A 16,945-nucleotide genomic window follows, 5' to 3' on the forward strand; every position below is an offset into this window, starting at 1 on the left:
CCTTACGTCCTTCTTTCCTTCCTTTCTTCTGTCCTTCTTTCCTCCCTCCCTCCCTCCTTCTCTCCCTCCCTCCCTCCCTCCCTCCTTCCTTCCTTCCTTCCTTCCTTCTGAGCCCAAAACACACAATGGACTGTAGCTAATCAGGTAAAATGAAGGTAAGTTCAAAATCAGTTTGTCTCCTCTATCTGGAGAGAGTTTGGGAGGAATGTTAAATGTGAGGAGGCAGCAGAGACGTACCTGGGTCTTTTAGCGACTCCTTCTGGTGTCTGAGAGCGAGACGATACCGGGCTCGACAGAGGAGAGCTGGGCGCCGACCGTTTCTTCCACTGTGGATGGAAAAAAACATGCAGATCAAAGAGATGAGAAGAGAAACTCGTCTTCATTCAAGGGCTGGACCATTAAAAAGATGGAAGGAAGGAAGGAGAGGAAGGAGACAGGTGAGGAAGGAAGGAAGGAAAGATGGAGTGAAGGAAGCAAGGAAATAAGGAACAATAGAAGGAAAAGTGGAGGGAAGGAAGGAAGGAGGACAGGAAGGAAAGACAGAAGGACGTGAAGATGGAGGGAAGGAAAGAAGGAAGGAATGAGGGAAAGAAGAAAGAAAGGGAAGAAAGAAAGGAAAGAAGGAAAAGGGGACAGGAAGAAAGGACAGAAAGAAGAAGATGGAGTGAAGGAAAGAAGGAAGGGAGGGCGAAAGGAAGGAAAGATGGACAGAAGGAAGGATGGATTGAGTGAAGGACAGAAGGAAGGAAGGAAGAAAGGAAGGAAGGAAGGAAGGAAGGAAAGAGCAGTGTTACCTGGCTGAGGCCGACGGTGGAGCTGTACGAGCTGTTGATGGGATTCCTCCGGCTGCCTGGAGTTCCTCTCGGAGCGTGAACTCCACTTCCAGAACTGATGGAGGAAGTACGAGACCGCTTCATGATCGACTCCTCCGTCACGGACGTCATCCCTCGTTTCAGGGTTCCTGGCCTAGAAGAAGAAGGGAAGAAAACAACACTTTACTTCATCTGGTCGGACTTTAAAGCATCAAACACACAGTCAGTAAAATATAAGAGAGACTTTTAAAAAGTCTCCCGTTGTCCTCAAGTCAAGGAAGGAAGGAGGGAAGAAGGAAGGGAGGGAGGAAGGAAGGGAGGGAGGAAGGGGAAGGAAAGAAAGAGAGGAGGAAGGGAGAGGGAGGAAGGAAGGAAGGGAAGAAGGAAACGGAGGAAGGAAGGGGGAGGAAAGAAAGAGGAGGAAGGGAATAAGGAAGAAGGAAGGAAAGGAGGGAGGGAGGGAGGAAGGAAGGACAGAAGGAAGGAAGGGAGGAAAAAGAGAGGAAGGGAGGGAGGAAGGAAGGAGGGAAGGAAAGAAAGAAGGATGGAGGGAGGATAGAAGGAAGGAAGGGAAGAAGGAAAGGAGGGAGGAAGGAGGGGGAGAAGGAAAAAGAGAAAGAGAGGGAGGAAAGAAGGAAGGAAAGGAGGAAAGAAAGAGAAGGAAAGAAGGAACAGTTAATGAAACTCACTTGGGAACCAGCTGTGACGGAGTGCCGTTGGGCAGAAGAGGCTCGAAAGCAGAGTGAGAACTTCCTCCGCTGTCGTTACGCCTACAGGAAATAAAACATGTTAAAAAAAAACACGTTAAAAAAACCTGATTGGTCATTCATCTCTTTTTTAAGGTGGAATTACTCGATTAATGTTAAACAGCAAGGATACGAACATATCTAATACAAAGATTTACTTCTTTCCCTCCCTCCCTCCTTCCATCCTTCCTCCCTTATGTCCTTCTTTCTTTCCTCCCTCCCTCCCTCATTCCTTCCTTCCCTCCCTCATGTCCTTCTTTCTTTCCTCCCCCATCCTTCCTTCCCTCCCTCCCTCCCTCATTCATTCCTTCCTTCCTTCATTCCTTCCTTCCTTCCTCCCTTATGTCCTTCTTTCTTTCCTCCCTCCCTTATGTCCTTCTTTCCTCCCTCCCTCCCTCCTTCTCTCTTTCCTTCCATCCATCCTTCTTTCCTCCCTCCCTCCTTTCTTCTGTCCTCCCTCCTCTCCTTCATTCTTCCTCCCTTCCTTTCTTCTGTTCTTCTTTCCTCCCTCATTGATTTATTCACATTTACATGTGTCCTTCCTTTTCTTCCTCCCTTCTTTCCTTCCCTCCCTTCCTTCCACCATCCTTTCCTCCCTTCCTTCCACCACCCTTTCCTCCCTTCCTTCCACCACCATCCAACATACATACATACAACTATAATATTCATTATTTAAAGATTGCCCTTCATACCTTCTTTTGCTTTTCTGTTCAGTCGTTAAGTTTCTGTCGTCGTCCTCCACGTCTCTCTTGCGGCTTTCCTTCAGCACCTTAAGGACACTTTCTCTGGAGCAAGGGTCAGCGGGGGGTTTGGGGACGCCAGCGCAACTCGGATGGTCCCAACTAAATATGACAAAAATGAAATATACATCTCGGGTCAAGTTTCACATTCAAAAAACAACAAATTAAACTTCACTCTGGAGCTGGGCAATTAATCAAAAAATAATGGAAACCGACATTTAGAAACTCTAATCAACTTAATCTTGCTCATATCAATTAATCGTGGTGTTCACTGTTGCCATGACAGCAAAGGTTGCATATCTTTAAGGAATTTGAAAACTTGTCTCCAGTGATGATTTTAACCCAAACCATGATCACACCTTAACCCTGCTGTTGTCCTCGAGTCAAGGGAGGAAGGGAGGAAGGAAGGAAGGAAGGAGGGAAGGTAGAAGGGAGGAAGGAAGGTAGAAGGAAGGAGGGAGTAAAGAAGGAAGGAGGGAGGGAGGGAGGGAGGGAAAAGAGGAAGGGAGGAAGGAAGGAGGGAGGGAGGAAAGAAAGAGAGAAGGAGGGAGGGAAGGAAAGAAGGACAGAGGACAGAAGGAGGGGATTAAAGAAAGAGAGAAGGAGGGAGGGAGGAAGGAAGGAAGGAAAGGAGGAAGGGAGGGAGGAAAGAAGGAAGGAGGGAGGGAGGGAGAAAGGAAAAGAGGAAGAGAGGAAGGACAGAGGAAAGAAGGCAGGGAGGAAGGTAGGGGGAGGAAAGAAAGAGGAAGGAAGGAGAGAGGGAGGAAAGAAGGAAGGAAAAGAGGAAGGGAGGAAAGAAGGAAAATGGAGTGAAGGAAAGAAGGAAGGCAGGAAAGGAAAGAAGGAGGGAGGGAGGAAGGAAAGGAAGGGAGGAGGGAGGGAGGGAGGAAAGGGAAGGAAGGGAGGAAAGGAAGGGAAGGATAGGAAGGGAAGTAAGATGAATGAATTGAAACCATGGTAACGCTGCGGGTTAAGAAAAGAAGGAAGGACGGACGGAAGGAAGGAAAAGGAAAGGAAAGGAAAGGAAAGGAAAGGAAAGGAAGGAAAGGAAGTAAGATGAATGAATTGAAACCATGGTAACGGTGCGGGGTTACAGACCTGGGGCTGTTGTGGTCGGGCCTGGCGATCTTCACGGTGACGGGGCTGAGAGCAGCCGGAGAGTTGCGTGGACTGAGGATGCTCTTCTTCCGGAAGCCGTCCCATTTAACGGGAGGAAGGACTCCGACCGAGGAGACGCCCGGCTGCTGCAGCGGGTAGTGACGCTGAGGAGTGATGGTGAACCTGCCCGCTGCTCCCACCGGCTCTCTGAGACGGTTAGAAAGATATATTAATATATATTATTCAGCTTCCTGTCCTGTCGGCCTCCCGGGTCAAATTGACCCCCGTCTGTTTTGACTGTTCCTTCCTTCTGTCCTTCTTTCCTCCATCTGTCCTTCCTCCCTCCTTCTCTTTCTTTCCTTCCTCCCTTTCCTCCCTCCCTCCTTCCGTCTGTCTGTCCTTCCTCCCTCCTTCTCTCTTTCCTCCCTTCCATCCGTCTGTCTGTCCTTCCTCTTTTCCTTCTTTCCTCCCTCCTTATCTCTTTTCCTTCTTTCCTCCCTCCTTATCTCTTTTCCTTCTTTCCTCCCTCCTTCTATCTTTTCCTTCTTTCCTCCCTCCTTCTCTCTTTTCCTTCTTTCCTCCATCCTTCTCTCTTTTCCTTCTTTCCTCCCTCCTTATCTCTTTTCCTTCTTTCCTCCCTCCTTCCTCTCTTTCCTCCCTTCCATCCTTCTGTCTGTCCTTCCTCTTTTCCTTCTTTCCTCCCTCCTTCTCTCTTTCCTCCCTCCTTATCTCTTTTCCTTCTTTCCTCCCTCCTCATCTCTTTTCCTTCTTTCCTCCCTCCTCATCTCTTTTCCTTCTTTCCTCCCTCCTTATCTCTTTTCCTTCTTTCCTCCCTCCTTCTCTCTTTCCTCCCTCCCTCCCTCCCTCGTTCTCTCTTTTCCTTCTTCTTCCACCCTTCCACCATCCTTTCCTTCCCTCCCCCTTTCCCTTCTTTCTTCCTCCATCCTTCCTTCAGTCTGTCCTTCCTCCCTTTCTTCCACCCTCCTTTCCTTCTTTCTTCCTCCTTTCCTTCCTGCCCCTTTTCCCCTTCCATCCTTCCTTCAGTCTGTTGTTTCCTCCCTCCTTCCTCTTTTCCTTCTTCTTCCTCCCTTCCATCCTTCCTCCCTTTCTTCCACCCTCCTTTCCTTCTTTCTTCCTCCCTTCCTTCTTTCCATCCTGCCTACTTTCCTTCCATTCTTCCTCTCTTCCACCATCCTTTCCTTGCCTTCCTCCCTCCCTCCTTCCCTTCTTTCTTCCTTCCTTCCTTCAGTCTGTCCTTCCTCCCTCCTTCCTTCTTCCTCCCTTCCATCCTTATAACTAGTACATCAACATATCTTATAAAATCATGTTAACAAGCTGATTAAAAATATACACTTCCATTTTAACTGTGTTTCCTTGAGAATAATTTCAAAATAATAGCGTGAGTTGTTAAATAAAAATAAGAGTCTTTAAGCTCAACTAAAAGCCAAGTTTCCTCTCCACTTATAGCAGCTTTAAAAAATGAATATAAATAACCAGTATCTCCTGTAAGCTGATGAATATGCTTTATAATGCTTTTCATTTCTTTCCTGGTTCCTGCAGCTGCTTATTTGAGCTTCACACTACACACTCGACTGTTTTCACATCCATCTGCTGAAAGTGGAAAGTTCCTCCGAGGTCAATGGAAACACTTTTTTTTTTTTTTTTTTAAAGAGATGGTGGCTTAAAAGCATGATTTGTAAAAGTCCTTTCAAAATAAAGTGCTTTATATTAGAAAACATAGTCTGGGCGATACAGATAAAATCATATATAAAGAAGGAAGGGAGGAAGGTAGGGGGAGGAAAGAAAGAGAGAAGGAGGGAGGATGTGAGGGAGGAAGGAAGAAAGGAGGGAAAGAGGGAAGGAAGGAAGGAAGGAAGAAAAGAAGGAAGGAAAGAAGGGGAGGAAAGAAAGAGAAGGAGGGAGGAAGGGAGGGAGGAAGAAAGGAAGGAAGGAAGGAAGTAGGGAAAGAGAGAAAGAAGGAAGGAGGGAAGGAAGGAAGAAAAGAAGGAAGAAAGGAAAGAAGGGAGGAAAGGTAAGAAGGGAGGGACGTAGGGGGAGGAAAGAAAGAAGGAGGGAGGAAGGGAGGGAGGAAAGAAAGAGAGAAGGAGGGAGGAAGGAAGGAAAGAAGGGAGGAAAGGAAAGAAGGAAGGGGGAATGTAGAGGGAGGAAAGAAAGGAAGGAGGGAGGGAGGGAGGAAGGAAGGAGGGAGGGAGGGAGGAACGAAGAAGGGAGAAAGGAAGGGAGGAAAGAAGAAAAGAAGGAAGGAACGAAAGAAGGGAGGGAGCAAAGGAAAGAAGGAAGGAAGGACGGACGGACAGAAGGAAAGGAAGGAATATTTTATATTTATTTATATTAATATTTAAAATATGGCTTTTAATTAATGTTATTTAAACTAAACTTTTACTGAATGTCTTTAATTTTTTTATTAGTACTATAATGTATAATTATTTTTTTTAAGAGATGGTGTCTAAAAAGCATAATTTGTTAAAGTCCTGCTCCAATAATTAACCTTTACAAGTCAAAATATAGTTTTTTATATTAGAAAAAATACCTAAATAAAATAATATATCAAGATATTTTAACCCAAATACCTCGATATTGATTATTTTGACATTATTATAGGGACGACTATCGAAGCTTTCACAAAATATGGCTTTTAATTAATGTCATTTAAACTGAACTTTTACTAAATATCCTTATTTTTATTATTATTAATATAATATATTATTTAATTGCTGACATTTTATTGTATTTTTCCAGCTACAGGAACCACATGAAAAGCAAATATTTCACCTTAATAGTAAAATGATTAACACTATATTGAAGAAATGTATATTATATATAATATTCATCAGCTTACTGGTATTACTGGTGATTTAAACGCATTTATAGACATTAGTAGAGCTGCTACAGTGAGTGGAAACTGTGGTTTTTGACATTATAGGATTAGTTAATTTTTTAATTACTTGTCAAAAAAGGTCCAATAAATTGTCTGGCTATTATTTGATGGTTTCAAGCTTTACAAGGTTAATTTTATTTTATTATAAACTTTTATTAGGCTACCCAGGAAATGAGAAAATCCTGTTCCCTTAACACTAATTGGTTATTTCAAGCCAATTAAGCCAATTAAAATCACTTTCTCCACTATATAAAGATACACAACATTTCATAACCTTACATTACTGATTGTAAGGATACTGTAATTCTACTTTATTATAAACTTTTTATTATTACCCAGCAAATGAGAGTCTCCTCTTCTCTTAACAGTAATTAAAATATACATTAATTGGTTATTTCAAGCCAATTAAGCCAATTAAAGTCACTTCCACCACTATATAAAGATACACAACATTTCATATCCTTACATTGCTAATTTTTTTTTATAATTTTACTTTATTATAAACTTTTATTAGGCTACCCATCAAATGACAGCCCTACTTTTCCCTTAACCCTAATTAAAACATATACTAATTGGTTATTTCAAGCCAATTAAGATCACTTTCTCCACACATTTCATATCCTTACATTGCTAAAAAAAATATATATAATTCTACTTTATTATAAACTTTTTATTATTACCCAGCAAATGAGAGCCTCCTGTTGGGTGTGTAGACAGCATGGTTGGGTCTAGCCAGCTTCTCCCGCAGCTGCTCCCGAGGATTCCTCCCCGCTCTCGGCCTCCCAAAGTCGGCAGCGGGGCTCTCAGCTTTCCCGATGTAGCTCCCCATGAGGAAATCCCGAGGGCTGAAAAGAAACGAGTCAGTACCCAAAGCTTCCCTCCTGTAAATCCCACTATCCGCACGTCTTTGTTGAGTGAAGTGACCATGCACTGAGTCCCGGAGCCCGGCTTTGTTGCTGCCGCTGCCGCCGCCGCCGCTGCTGGAACTCTTGGCTCTCCCCCGCGAGCTCACCGACACGTCAGTCACCCACCAGTCCCACAACCAGCGCCGGAGAGCGGATGGAACACTCAGGCGAGCCCGCGGATTGAGGCCTAGTCTGGCTGAGAGCGGCTCTCCTCTGTTGTAGTAGCACACAACGCAACACGCTGCAACAAGTATAAAAGTGGCGTAGAGCAACGTGGGGCTGTAATAGAGAGCGAGAGTCACGACGCCCACGAGAGAAAGAAGCGCTAAATGTTTCTCTCTAGGTGACATGGCGGCAACGCGCCGCCGGAGGACTCTCATATCCCATCATGCTGCTCTTCTGATGCTTTACACTCTTCTTCGTGCCTTTGCATTGTAGCGGCCGAGAGGTGCGGTTTGGAGCAGCTGCGCCTCTGCTGGGCTGGAGGAGTTACTGCATGGATGTATAATAATAATATCCTATATCTGAGTTACTGCATGGATGTGTAATATTAACACCTAATCTCTAAATTACTGCATTAACCCTTTATAGGACACTCATTGAAAGGAAGGGAGGAAGGATGGAAGGATGGAAGGATGGAAGGAAGGAAGGAAGGAGGGAGGAAGGAAGGAGGAAAGAAGGAAGGAAGGTAGGGGGGAGGAAAGAAAGAGAGAAGGAGGGAGGGAGGAAGGGAAGAAAGAAGGAAGGAATGAAGAAGAAAGGGGGATGGAGGAAGGAAAGAAGGAAGGGAGGAGAGAAGGAGGGAGGGAGGGAGAACAGATGGAAGTAAGGAAAGGAAGAAAGGAAGGAAGGACGGAGGAAGGAAAGAAGGAAGGGAGGAGAGAAGGAGGGAGGGAGGGAGGACAGATGGAAGGAAGGAAAGGAAGGAAAGACGGAGGAAATAAGGAACGAGGGAGGGAGAAAGGAAAAGAGGAAGGGGAGAAAGAAGGCAGGGAGGAAGGAAAGGAAGGAAGGAAGGAACGAAGGAAGGAAGGAAGGAAGGATATTTTGGGATATTTACAGAAGTTACCAAATGTAATTATTTGCCCAATAAAGGGTAAATATATAATATTAACACCCTATATCTGAGTTACTGCATGAATGTATAATATTAACACACTATATCTGAGTTACTGCATGAATGTATAATATTAACACCCTATATCTGAGTTACTGCATGAATGTATAATATTAACACACTATATCTGAGTTACTGCATGAATGTATAATATTAACACACTATATCTGAGTTACTGCATTAATATATAATATTAACACACTATATCTGAGTTACTGCATGCATGTATAATATTAACACACTATATCTGAGTTACTGCATTAATATATAATATTAACACACTATATCTGAGTTACTGCATGCATGTATAATATTAACACCCTATATCTGAGTTACTGCATGAATATATAATATTATTAACACCCTATATCTGAGTTACTGCATGAAAGTATAATATTAATACCTAATCTCTAAGTTACTGCATGAAAGTATAATTTTAACACCCTATATCTGAGTTACTGCATTAATATATAATAATAACACCCTATATCTGAGTTACTGCATGAATATATAATAATAACACCCTATATCTGAGTTACTGCATGAATGTATAATAATAATACCCTATATCTGACTTAATGCATGAATATATAATATTAACACCCTATATCTGAGTTACTGCATTAATATATAATAATAATACCTAATCTCTAAGTTACTGCATGAATATATAATATTATTAACACCCTATATCTGAGTTACTGCATTAATATATAATATTAACACTCTATATCTGAGTTACTGCATTAATATATAATATTAACACTCTATATCTGAGTTACTGCATGAATGTATAATATTAACACCCTATATCTGAGTTACTGCATGCATGTATAATATTAACACCCTATATCTGAGTTACTGCATGAATATATAATAATAACACCCTATATCTGAGTTACTGCATGAATATATAATATTAATAACACCCTATATCTGAGTTACTGCATGAATGTATAATATTAACACACTATATCTGAGTTACTGCATGAATATATAATAATAACACCCTATATCTGAGTTACTGCATGAAAGTATAATAATAACACCCTATATCTAAGTTACTGCATGAAAGTATAATAATAACACCCTATATCTGAGTTACTGCATGAATATATAATATTAACACCCTATATCTGAGTTACTGCATGAAAGTATAATATTAACACCCTATATCTGAGTTACTGCATGAAAGTATAATATTAACACCCTATATCTGAGTTACTGCATGAAAGTATAATATTAACACCCTATATCTGAGTAACTGCATGAAAGTATAATAATAATACCTAATCTCTAAATTACTGCATGAATATATAATAATAACACCCTATATCTGAGTTACTGCATGAATATATAATATTAATACCTAATCTCTGAGTTACTGCATGTATAATAACCAGGGTTATTATATTATAGTTAACTAAAACTAAAACTAGTAGTGAAAAAATTATTTAGTTAACTGAAATTTAAAAAAAATAAAAAAGACAGTAATAATAGTAATAAAAAAATAATAAAAAAACTACAATGAACAAAGCTAACGAACTAACTAAACTGAATTGCAGATAAAATCAGTTTAGGTTTAGGTTTAGTTTTCTTTTCATTTTTACTGTTTTCTGTTCAGTTGAGATAACGGGCTAGTACCAGTATGCTAGTACCAGTATGGAGATAAACACAAACACAGCTCATTGAGCCTCAGTGTCAGCATTATTTCATCATTTACAGCTTCTACTCATCAAGGCTTTCCTGAAACACTCAAACTAAGACTAAAAACTAAACTAAAACTAGGGAAGGAAGGGAGGAAGGAAGGAAGGAAAGGAGGGAGAAAGGAAGGAGGGAGGAAGAATGGATGGAAGGAAGAAAGGAAGGGAGAAAGAGTGCAGGAGGAAGGAAGGAAGGAAGGAAGGAAGACAGAAGGAAGGAATGAAGGACAGAAGCAAGGAAGGAAGGAAGGAAGGAAGGAAGGAAGGGAGGAAAGAGGGAGGAAGGAAGGAGGAAAGGAAGGGAGAAAGAGGGCAGGAGGAAGGAAGGAAGGAAGGAAGGAAAGAAGGAAGGAAGGAAGGAAGGGAGGAAGGAAGGAAGGAAGGAAGGAAGGGAGGAAAGAGGAAGGGAGGAAGGGAGGAAGGAAGGAAGGAAGGAAGGAAGGAAGGAGGGAGGGAGGAAGAATGGAGGAAGGAAGGAAGGAAGGAAGGAAATGAATTTCTCAGACATGACTGCAGACAGTTTGGTAAAGGAGAAAGTTTATTTTTATATTTGTAGTGATGATTTAAATATAACAGAAACCATTCATCATGTAACAGAGTATTATTAGAATAGAGTATCATAACAGAAACATACAGAAACCCTTTTATTATATATTTATATTATTATATTAATATATAATATTCATTAAATATGATCTGATATTTATTACAGTATGTCACTTTAACCCTCCTGTCGTCCTCCCGGGTCAAACTGACCCCGTCTGTTCCTTCTTTCCTTCCTTCCTTCTTTCCTCCCTCCTACCTTCCTTCCTTCTTTCCTCTGTCCTTCCTCCCTTCCTTCCTTCATTCCTTCCTTCTGTCCTCCCTCCCTTCGTTCTTTCCTCTGTCCTTCTTTCCTTCCTTCCTCCCTTCCCCTTTTCCTTTCTCCCTCCCTCCCTCCCTCCTTCCTTCTTTCCTCCCTCCTACTTTCCTTCCTTCTTTCCTCCGTCCTTCCTTCCTTCCTTCTCTCCTTAATTCCGTCCTCCTTTCCTTCCTTCTCTCCTTAATTCCTTCCTCTTTTTGTCCTTACTCCTTTCCTCCCTTCCTTCTCTCTTCCTCCCTCCCTCCCTCCCTTCCTTCCTTCCTTCCTTCTCTCCTTAATTCCTTCCTCTTTTCATCCTTACTCCTTTCCTCCCTTCCTTCTCTCCTCCTTTCCTTCCTTCCTTCTCTCCTTAATTCCTTCCTCTTTTCGTCCTTACTCCTTTCCTCCCTCCCTCCCTCCCTCCCTCCCTTCCTTCCTTCCACCCTTCCTTCCTTCCCTCCCTCCCTCCTTCCTTCCTTCCTTCCTTCCTCCCTCCCTTCCTTCCTTCTTCCTCCCTCCCTTCCTTCACTCTTCCTCCCTCCCTTCCTTCCTTCCTTCTCCCTCCCTCCCTCCCTCCCTCCCTCCCTCCCTTCCTTCCTTCTTCCTCCCTCACTCCCTCCCTCCCTTCCTTCCAGGACAACAGGAGGGTTAAGCCACTCATTATACATCGTAGTAATATACAGAAACAGGAAGTGTTTGTTTTCTAACATGTAATTTCTTTTTCCGTTGCCGTGCTTCTCTGTTTTCCACTCAGTTGGGACATTTGGACTTCGAAGGTTTTGTCGAATGCACTGTAGTCCACACGAAACGCCCCTTTCTCCAACGAGATGCACGACTCAAATCGGTGACCCCACAGGATCTCGTCCTCTATGTAAGACGTCCTCGCTTGGCAGGTCATTCCTGCAACACAGAGGAAGATCAAAGAGAATCAGTGAGTTTAATGAGGAAAAAAGACCAAACTAATAAATTCAGAGCAGCTTGTAATGTAGATTTTATCTCTACAAGTGTCTCAGTAAGTCAATAAACCTGCACACACAACACTAGGAAACTGAGGAAGCTAAATCAAATTCAGGCATAATCTTTTTTGAGAGATTTAAAAGCCTGTTATACATTTAAAAACACATTTTTCTTTCTATTACTCGCTCATAAATGTTGGCCAGATATGTTTGGAAAGCAAGTAATGGATTAAAATGGAGGAAATGGTTGTTAATTGATATGTTTGTTTACTGCTGGTGAAAAGGAACCTCACTACCTCCTTATGGAAGATATATTTTAAGTTGTACAAGAGTAAATCAATGAAGTCTTTACCCTAATTTAATTGGCATTTCTTACTGTTAGTGTTGTTGTACCACTGTCTGTATACTTTGAGAGTTTCAGTGTAGCATCCAAGGAAATACAATTAGCTTTGGTTAACAAATGCAATCAGTATTTTAAAGTTTGTGCATAAACAAGAATGTGCAAAAGGGCAACACCTATATTATGTAGTTTGATGACACTGAAACATTAAATGAGCACATATCCTGAAGATCAAACATTTGATCTTTTTACCAGGATACCGACAGAGTGAGAGATAGAAAACCTTTTAAATGAAGCAGTGTTATTATGGACATGGCCTTTAGTTGGAGGACAGCACCAATGTTAAAAATACCACCCACCAGATGCTTCCACGATGCCCTCCAGGATGACAATGATCTCAAACGACTCCCTCTTCAAACGCTCGGGCCCCACCTCCCAAAACGGGCTGTTTTCATTGATGACGTGGGTAATCGTCTGAGGTTCCACCAGAAGGAGCCTGTCTCCACCGGTGTCGTATCCCAGATTGATCTCCGACTGCTCCAGCGGGATAAACTCGCCCTCCTTGGTCTGCCTGGACTTGATCAGCTTGGCTCTGATCTTGGCGTCGACCATGTGACTCGCCCTCAGGTCTCCGATGCGGAAGAGCATGCACAGCTTCTCGTCACGCTCGCATATGACGCAGTGCTTGCTGAAGATCAACGTCTGGGCTCTCTGCTGTGGACGGGAGATTTTGACGAACATGCAGCCGACCATCAGAGCGTCGATAATGGAGCCGAGGATGGACTGGATCATCAGGAGGACGACGCCTTCGGGGCAGTTAGCTGTCACCATCCTGGAGCCGTACCCAATAGTCCTCTGACTCTCTAAAGACAGCAGCAGGGCCGATAGGAAACCGTCGACGTTTTCAAAGCATGGCTGCCATTGTTGGTCATGGACGTGGGCGATGTCGTCACGCAACCAAGCACCTAAGAAGTAGATCCCTCCGAAGGCCACCCACGTTAGAATGTAGCACGTGGTGAAGACGAGAAGGAACCAGCAAAACTTGAGGTCGACCAGCGTGGTGAAGATATCGGAGAGGAAGCGACTCTTCTCTGAAATTGGTCCCAGATTTACCCTACACTTGCCATCCTTGGTGACGTAACGCTGCCTCTGGTTGCCGGCGGTGATGTGTAATGAGTGCTCGTCGCCCAGCAGCTTACAGCGCTTCTTGTAAGTCTTTGCGAGGCGTAGTTTCTCTGCCGTGGGAATGCTGTTGCCGACGGAGCCAATGGATTGCCACTTGGAGCTGAAACGCTTGAGGTTTATGCTGCGGTGCAAACGCGGAGGCTTCGGGGCTTCGTCGACTGTTTCCAGAGGAGCTGCTTGGATGGTGACCTGGTGAGGAGGGTCTTGCCTAACTAAAGTCAGAGCCTGAGGGGTCTGGCTGCAGGGACTTTGGGTCTGAGAGGGAGACGCTTCCTCTTGGGATGGTGGGAGTGATGAGCTGTTGGTAAAGTTCAGGTTGTGGGTGAGAGACGCTCTTTTGTTGGTCATCATGGAGGCAACAGTGGATTTAGCTGCAGCCTGAAATAAAGGACATCAAGCAGTATGAGAACAAATCTGACAACATTCATGAGATGATTTCTGGTCCAATGCCTCCTCAAAAATGTGATGATTGAATTGTGGAGCTAGGCTTCACAAACTGTGTTTCAAGATTTCTGTGTTCAGGATTTAGTGATTAGCATAAACACGCCCCAGCTGCTGTAGAGGTAGAAATACATTCAGCTCACACTACTACTACTACAGTCTACAGTTAGCTAGTTAGCTGCCGTACTAGCCATCGAGTTAGCCGCAGAGCTAGCAGCTGAATTAGCCGACGAGCTAGCAGCTGAGCTAGCAGCAGAAAGCTCTCAGACGTAGCGTCCATGTTTCTGGTAGAGGTGGTGACTTTGATTGACAGGTGACACTTGGTAGGGGGCGGGGCTTCAGCGTTTGGGAGCAGAGAAAGAGGTTGATTTTTACACAACTTTGAAGCCTAATTTCATATATTTGGCGATTTTTTTTTAATCAAGCAAGAAAAATGTCAGCACACTTCAGCTCCCAATGCAGGTAGATTTATTTAGGATAGATTCTAGTGTGAAGACGACATTATATGTTTGAGTGAAGTGATGTAGCCCCTTAAATTAGAAAGCTTCATGTATGTGCTTCTTGCTTCCCCCAAAAACACTGAACCACTTTAAGTTTCCCTTTAACTCTCTCCTTCCTTCCTTCCCTCCTCCCTCCATTCCTTCCTCTCTCCCTTCCTTCCTTGACTCGAGGACAACAGGGGAAAAATGGGAAAATGGGGGAAAAAAAGACCAAACATATGAATTCAGAGCAGCTTGTAATGTAGATTTGATTCTCACTATGTCCACTACAGGCCTATTACACAGGAGACATTTTTACTTGCCACTGTAGGAAAAGCACAGGTGTAGCTAATAAACAGTGCTTTCATTTTTACAAGTGTTTCATTAAGTCAATTAATCTAATCTGCACACATAACACTAGGAAACTAACCCCTGTGCTCCTACAGTCTCCTACTATGAAATACCTGTTATACATTTAGAAACACATATTTTTCTCAATCAATCAATCAATCTTTATTTGTATAGCGCCAAATCCCAACAGAGTAATCTCAAGGCTCTTTACACATAGAGCAGGTCTAAACCGAACTCTTCAGGTTTTAACTTTAAAGAGACCCAACATTCCCACATGAGCAACAGTGGAGAGAAAAAACTCCCTTTTAACAGGAAGAACCCTCAGAACCAGACTCAGAGTGGGCGGCCATCTGCCTCGACCGGTTGGGGTATTTGACTCTTAAGTTCTGCCCATTAAAACAACTGTAACGGTCATTTACAACTCTCACATCTGTCTTCCAATATCAGTATGTTCAAGAACCAATTAACAATCTTTAAAACATTTTTTCGGGGGTTCTCACAGTCGTTCCTTGTGACTTTTAGACTGCTTTGCTTTAAAAAAAATACTAGTTAGTTACTATTAATTGAACAAATCAAGTTGAATCATCAGTGATTCAGAGTTGCTGCCTGTCTCAGAACCTCCTTGCCTCATTTTAGGTTTGAGTGAAGTGATGCAGCACCTAAAATAGAAAGGTTCATGTATGTGCTTCTTGCTTCTCCCACAAAAAATCAAGAAAATACAGCAAATGTATCTGAATTACAACCAATCAATCAATCAATCAATCTTTATTTGTATAGCGCCAAATCACAATAAAGTCATCTCAAGGCTCTTTATACATAGAGCAGGTCTAAACCGTACTCTTCATGAGCAAGCACTTGGTAACAGTGGCAAGAAAAAACTCCCTTTTAACAGGAAGAAACCCATAGACTGTATATAAGAAATGGATGTAACATCTGTGACGTCACCCATTGGTTTGTGGACTGCTGCTCGGAAGCCAATAGTTTCTAATCTAGGCAGCGCCATCTTGAAAATTTCAGGTGCATTCTGGGAAAAATAAAAACACAGATTCTACTTATATGAGCATGAGGCGGGGCCATGGGCGGAGCGGGGAGGCTGCGATTGGTTGCGGGGGCTGGATCTCGAGGACATTGGTCAATCAACCTGTCAATCAGGACGTAGACACGCCCTAATGCATACCCTGCTTTATCGTCACATATAAAATCAGGGAGGCCAAAATGTCCCAAATGAACATCATACTGCATTGAAGAAGGCTTTAAACTAGTGATTGAGACCATAAACACATTTTGAAAACGTTTACTGAGGTTAGAAATCAAGTGAGAAGTTGGTGAATTCTCCATTGACTTGTATAGAGACGGTCGCCCCCTGGTGGCCTTTTGATAGAATGCAGCTCTAAGTTACTTCCGCATTGGCTTCTTTTCAGAGGACCAGAACTCCCCGCCTGAAAAACCTCAGAACCAGACTGAGAGTGGGCGGCCATCTGCCTCGACTGGACTCTAAGTTCTGTCCAGTAAAACAACTGTAAAGGTCATTTACAGCTCTCACATCTGTCTTAATATCAGTATGTTCAAGAATCAATTGACAATCTTTAAAACCACATTACATCATATAATAAAGAAGAAAGCTGTATACCTTGTAAGAGTAAGGATTGTAGCGGATGCACTCTGGTTGAGGTCTGGGCAGATACGCCAGCAGATGTTTAGCAGTCAGAGTTTGTGTTGGAGGGATTGAGTTCCTGCGTGGCTCGTTCTTCACCGAACTCCTGCTGCACTTAACGCTTAGTATCGTCTCTCTGCTGAACGCCACAGTGGAGATCATCGCCGACGTCCTCAAGATGCTCGGCTCGGCTCGGCTCGGTCGTGGATTACTCTTCAAGATGAATACTTCTGTTTGGGCAAAGAAATAAAGTCAGACAAAATCCAGAAAATTCAACTTCCTCTTGGACATTTCTATGGATCCATGCCTCCGTCCTCATCAGCGTAACATGGGATGCTTGTTGAGTCTGAAGTGGGTTGATCAGTGTCTCAGTCGCTGCTGCAGTTTATTACACATGCAGGGATTATCTCTAATCCTCACTATCAATCTTGGAAACACCAAGGAACACAGTGGATTTAAAAAAAAAAAAAAAAAGAAAAGATTACTGCCTGTATTTGCTAGAAGGCTTATAGAGAAAGTATTGTTTGTCCAGATGTGACCGAATCAACGGAGGTAAATTCACTTGTCTTTTGTTCAGATGCTTAACCCTCCTGTTGTCCTCGAATCAAGGAAGGAAGGGAGGAAGAAAGAAGGAAAAGAGGGAGGTAGGAAGAAGGAAGGAAAGGAGGAAGGAAGGAA

General features: G+C 43.0%; 2 protein-coding genes across 2 annotated transcripts; both read right to left on the minus strand.

The window, feature by feature from the left end:
* Positions 1 to 237: 237 nt before the first annotated feature.
* LOC128354719 (nuclear envelope pore membrane protein POM 121-like) lies at positions 238 to 7,580 on the minus strand (the record flags this gene model as incomplete). Its single annotated transcript, XM_053314893.1, has 6 exons — positions 6,976 to 7,580; positions 3,397 to 3,603; positions 2,251 to 2,400; positions 1,502 to 1,582; positions 795 to 966; positions 238 to 326 (listed from the first exon to the last, which is right to left on the minus strand). Coding segments are annotated over exons 1-6 (1,304 nt in total), but the record flags the coding sequence as incomplete, so codon positions are not given.
* A 3,984-nt stretch (positions 7,581 to 11,564) lies between these two features.
* On the minus strand, positions 11,565 to 16,429 carry LOC128354716 (G protein-activated inward rectifier potassium channel 3-like). Its single transcript, XM_053314891.1, has 3 exons — positions 16,244 to 16,429; positions 12,517 to 13,720; positions 11,565 to 11,761 (listed from the first exon to the last, which is right to left on the minus strand). Exons 1-3 carry the CDS (start codon positions 16,427 to 16,429, stop codon positions 11,565 to 11,567), a joined length of 1,587 nt encoding a protein of 528 aa, XP_053170866.1.
* Positions 16,430 to 16,945: the final 516 nt, after the last annotated feature.

The sequence above is a fragment of the Scomber japonicus genome, unplaced genomic scaffold (genome assembly GCF_027409825.1).
Source record: "Scomber japonicus isolate fScoJap1 unplaced genomic scaffold, fScoJap1.pri scaffold_487, whole genome shotgun sequence".
Classification (NCBI taxonomy): domain Eukaryota; kingdom Metazoa; phylum Chordata; class Actinopteri; order Scombriformes; family Scombridae; genus Scomber; species Scomber japonicus.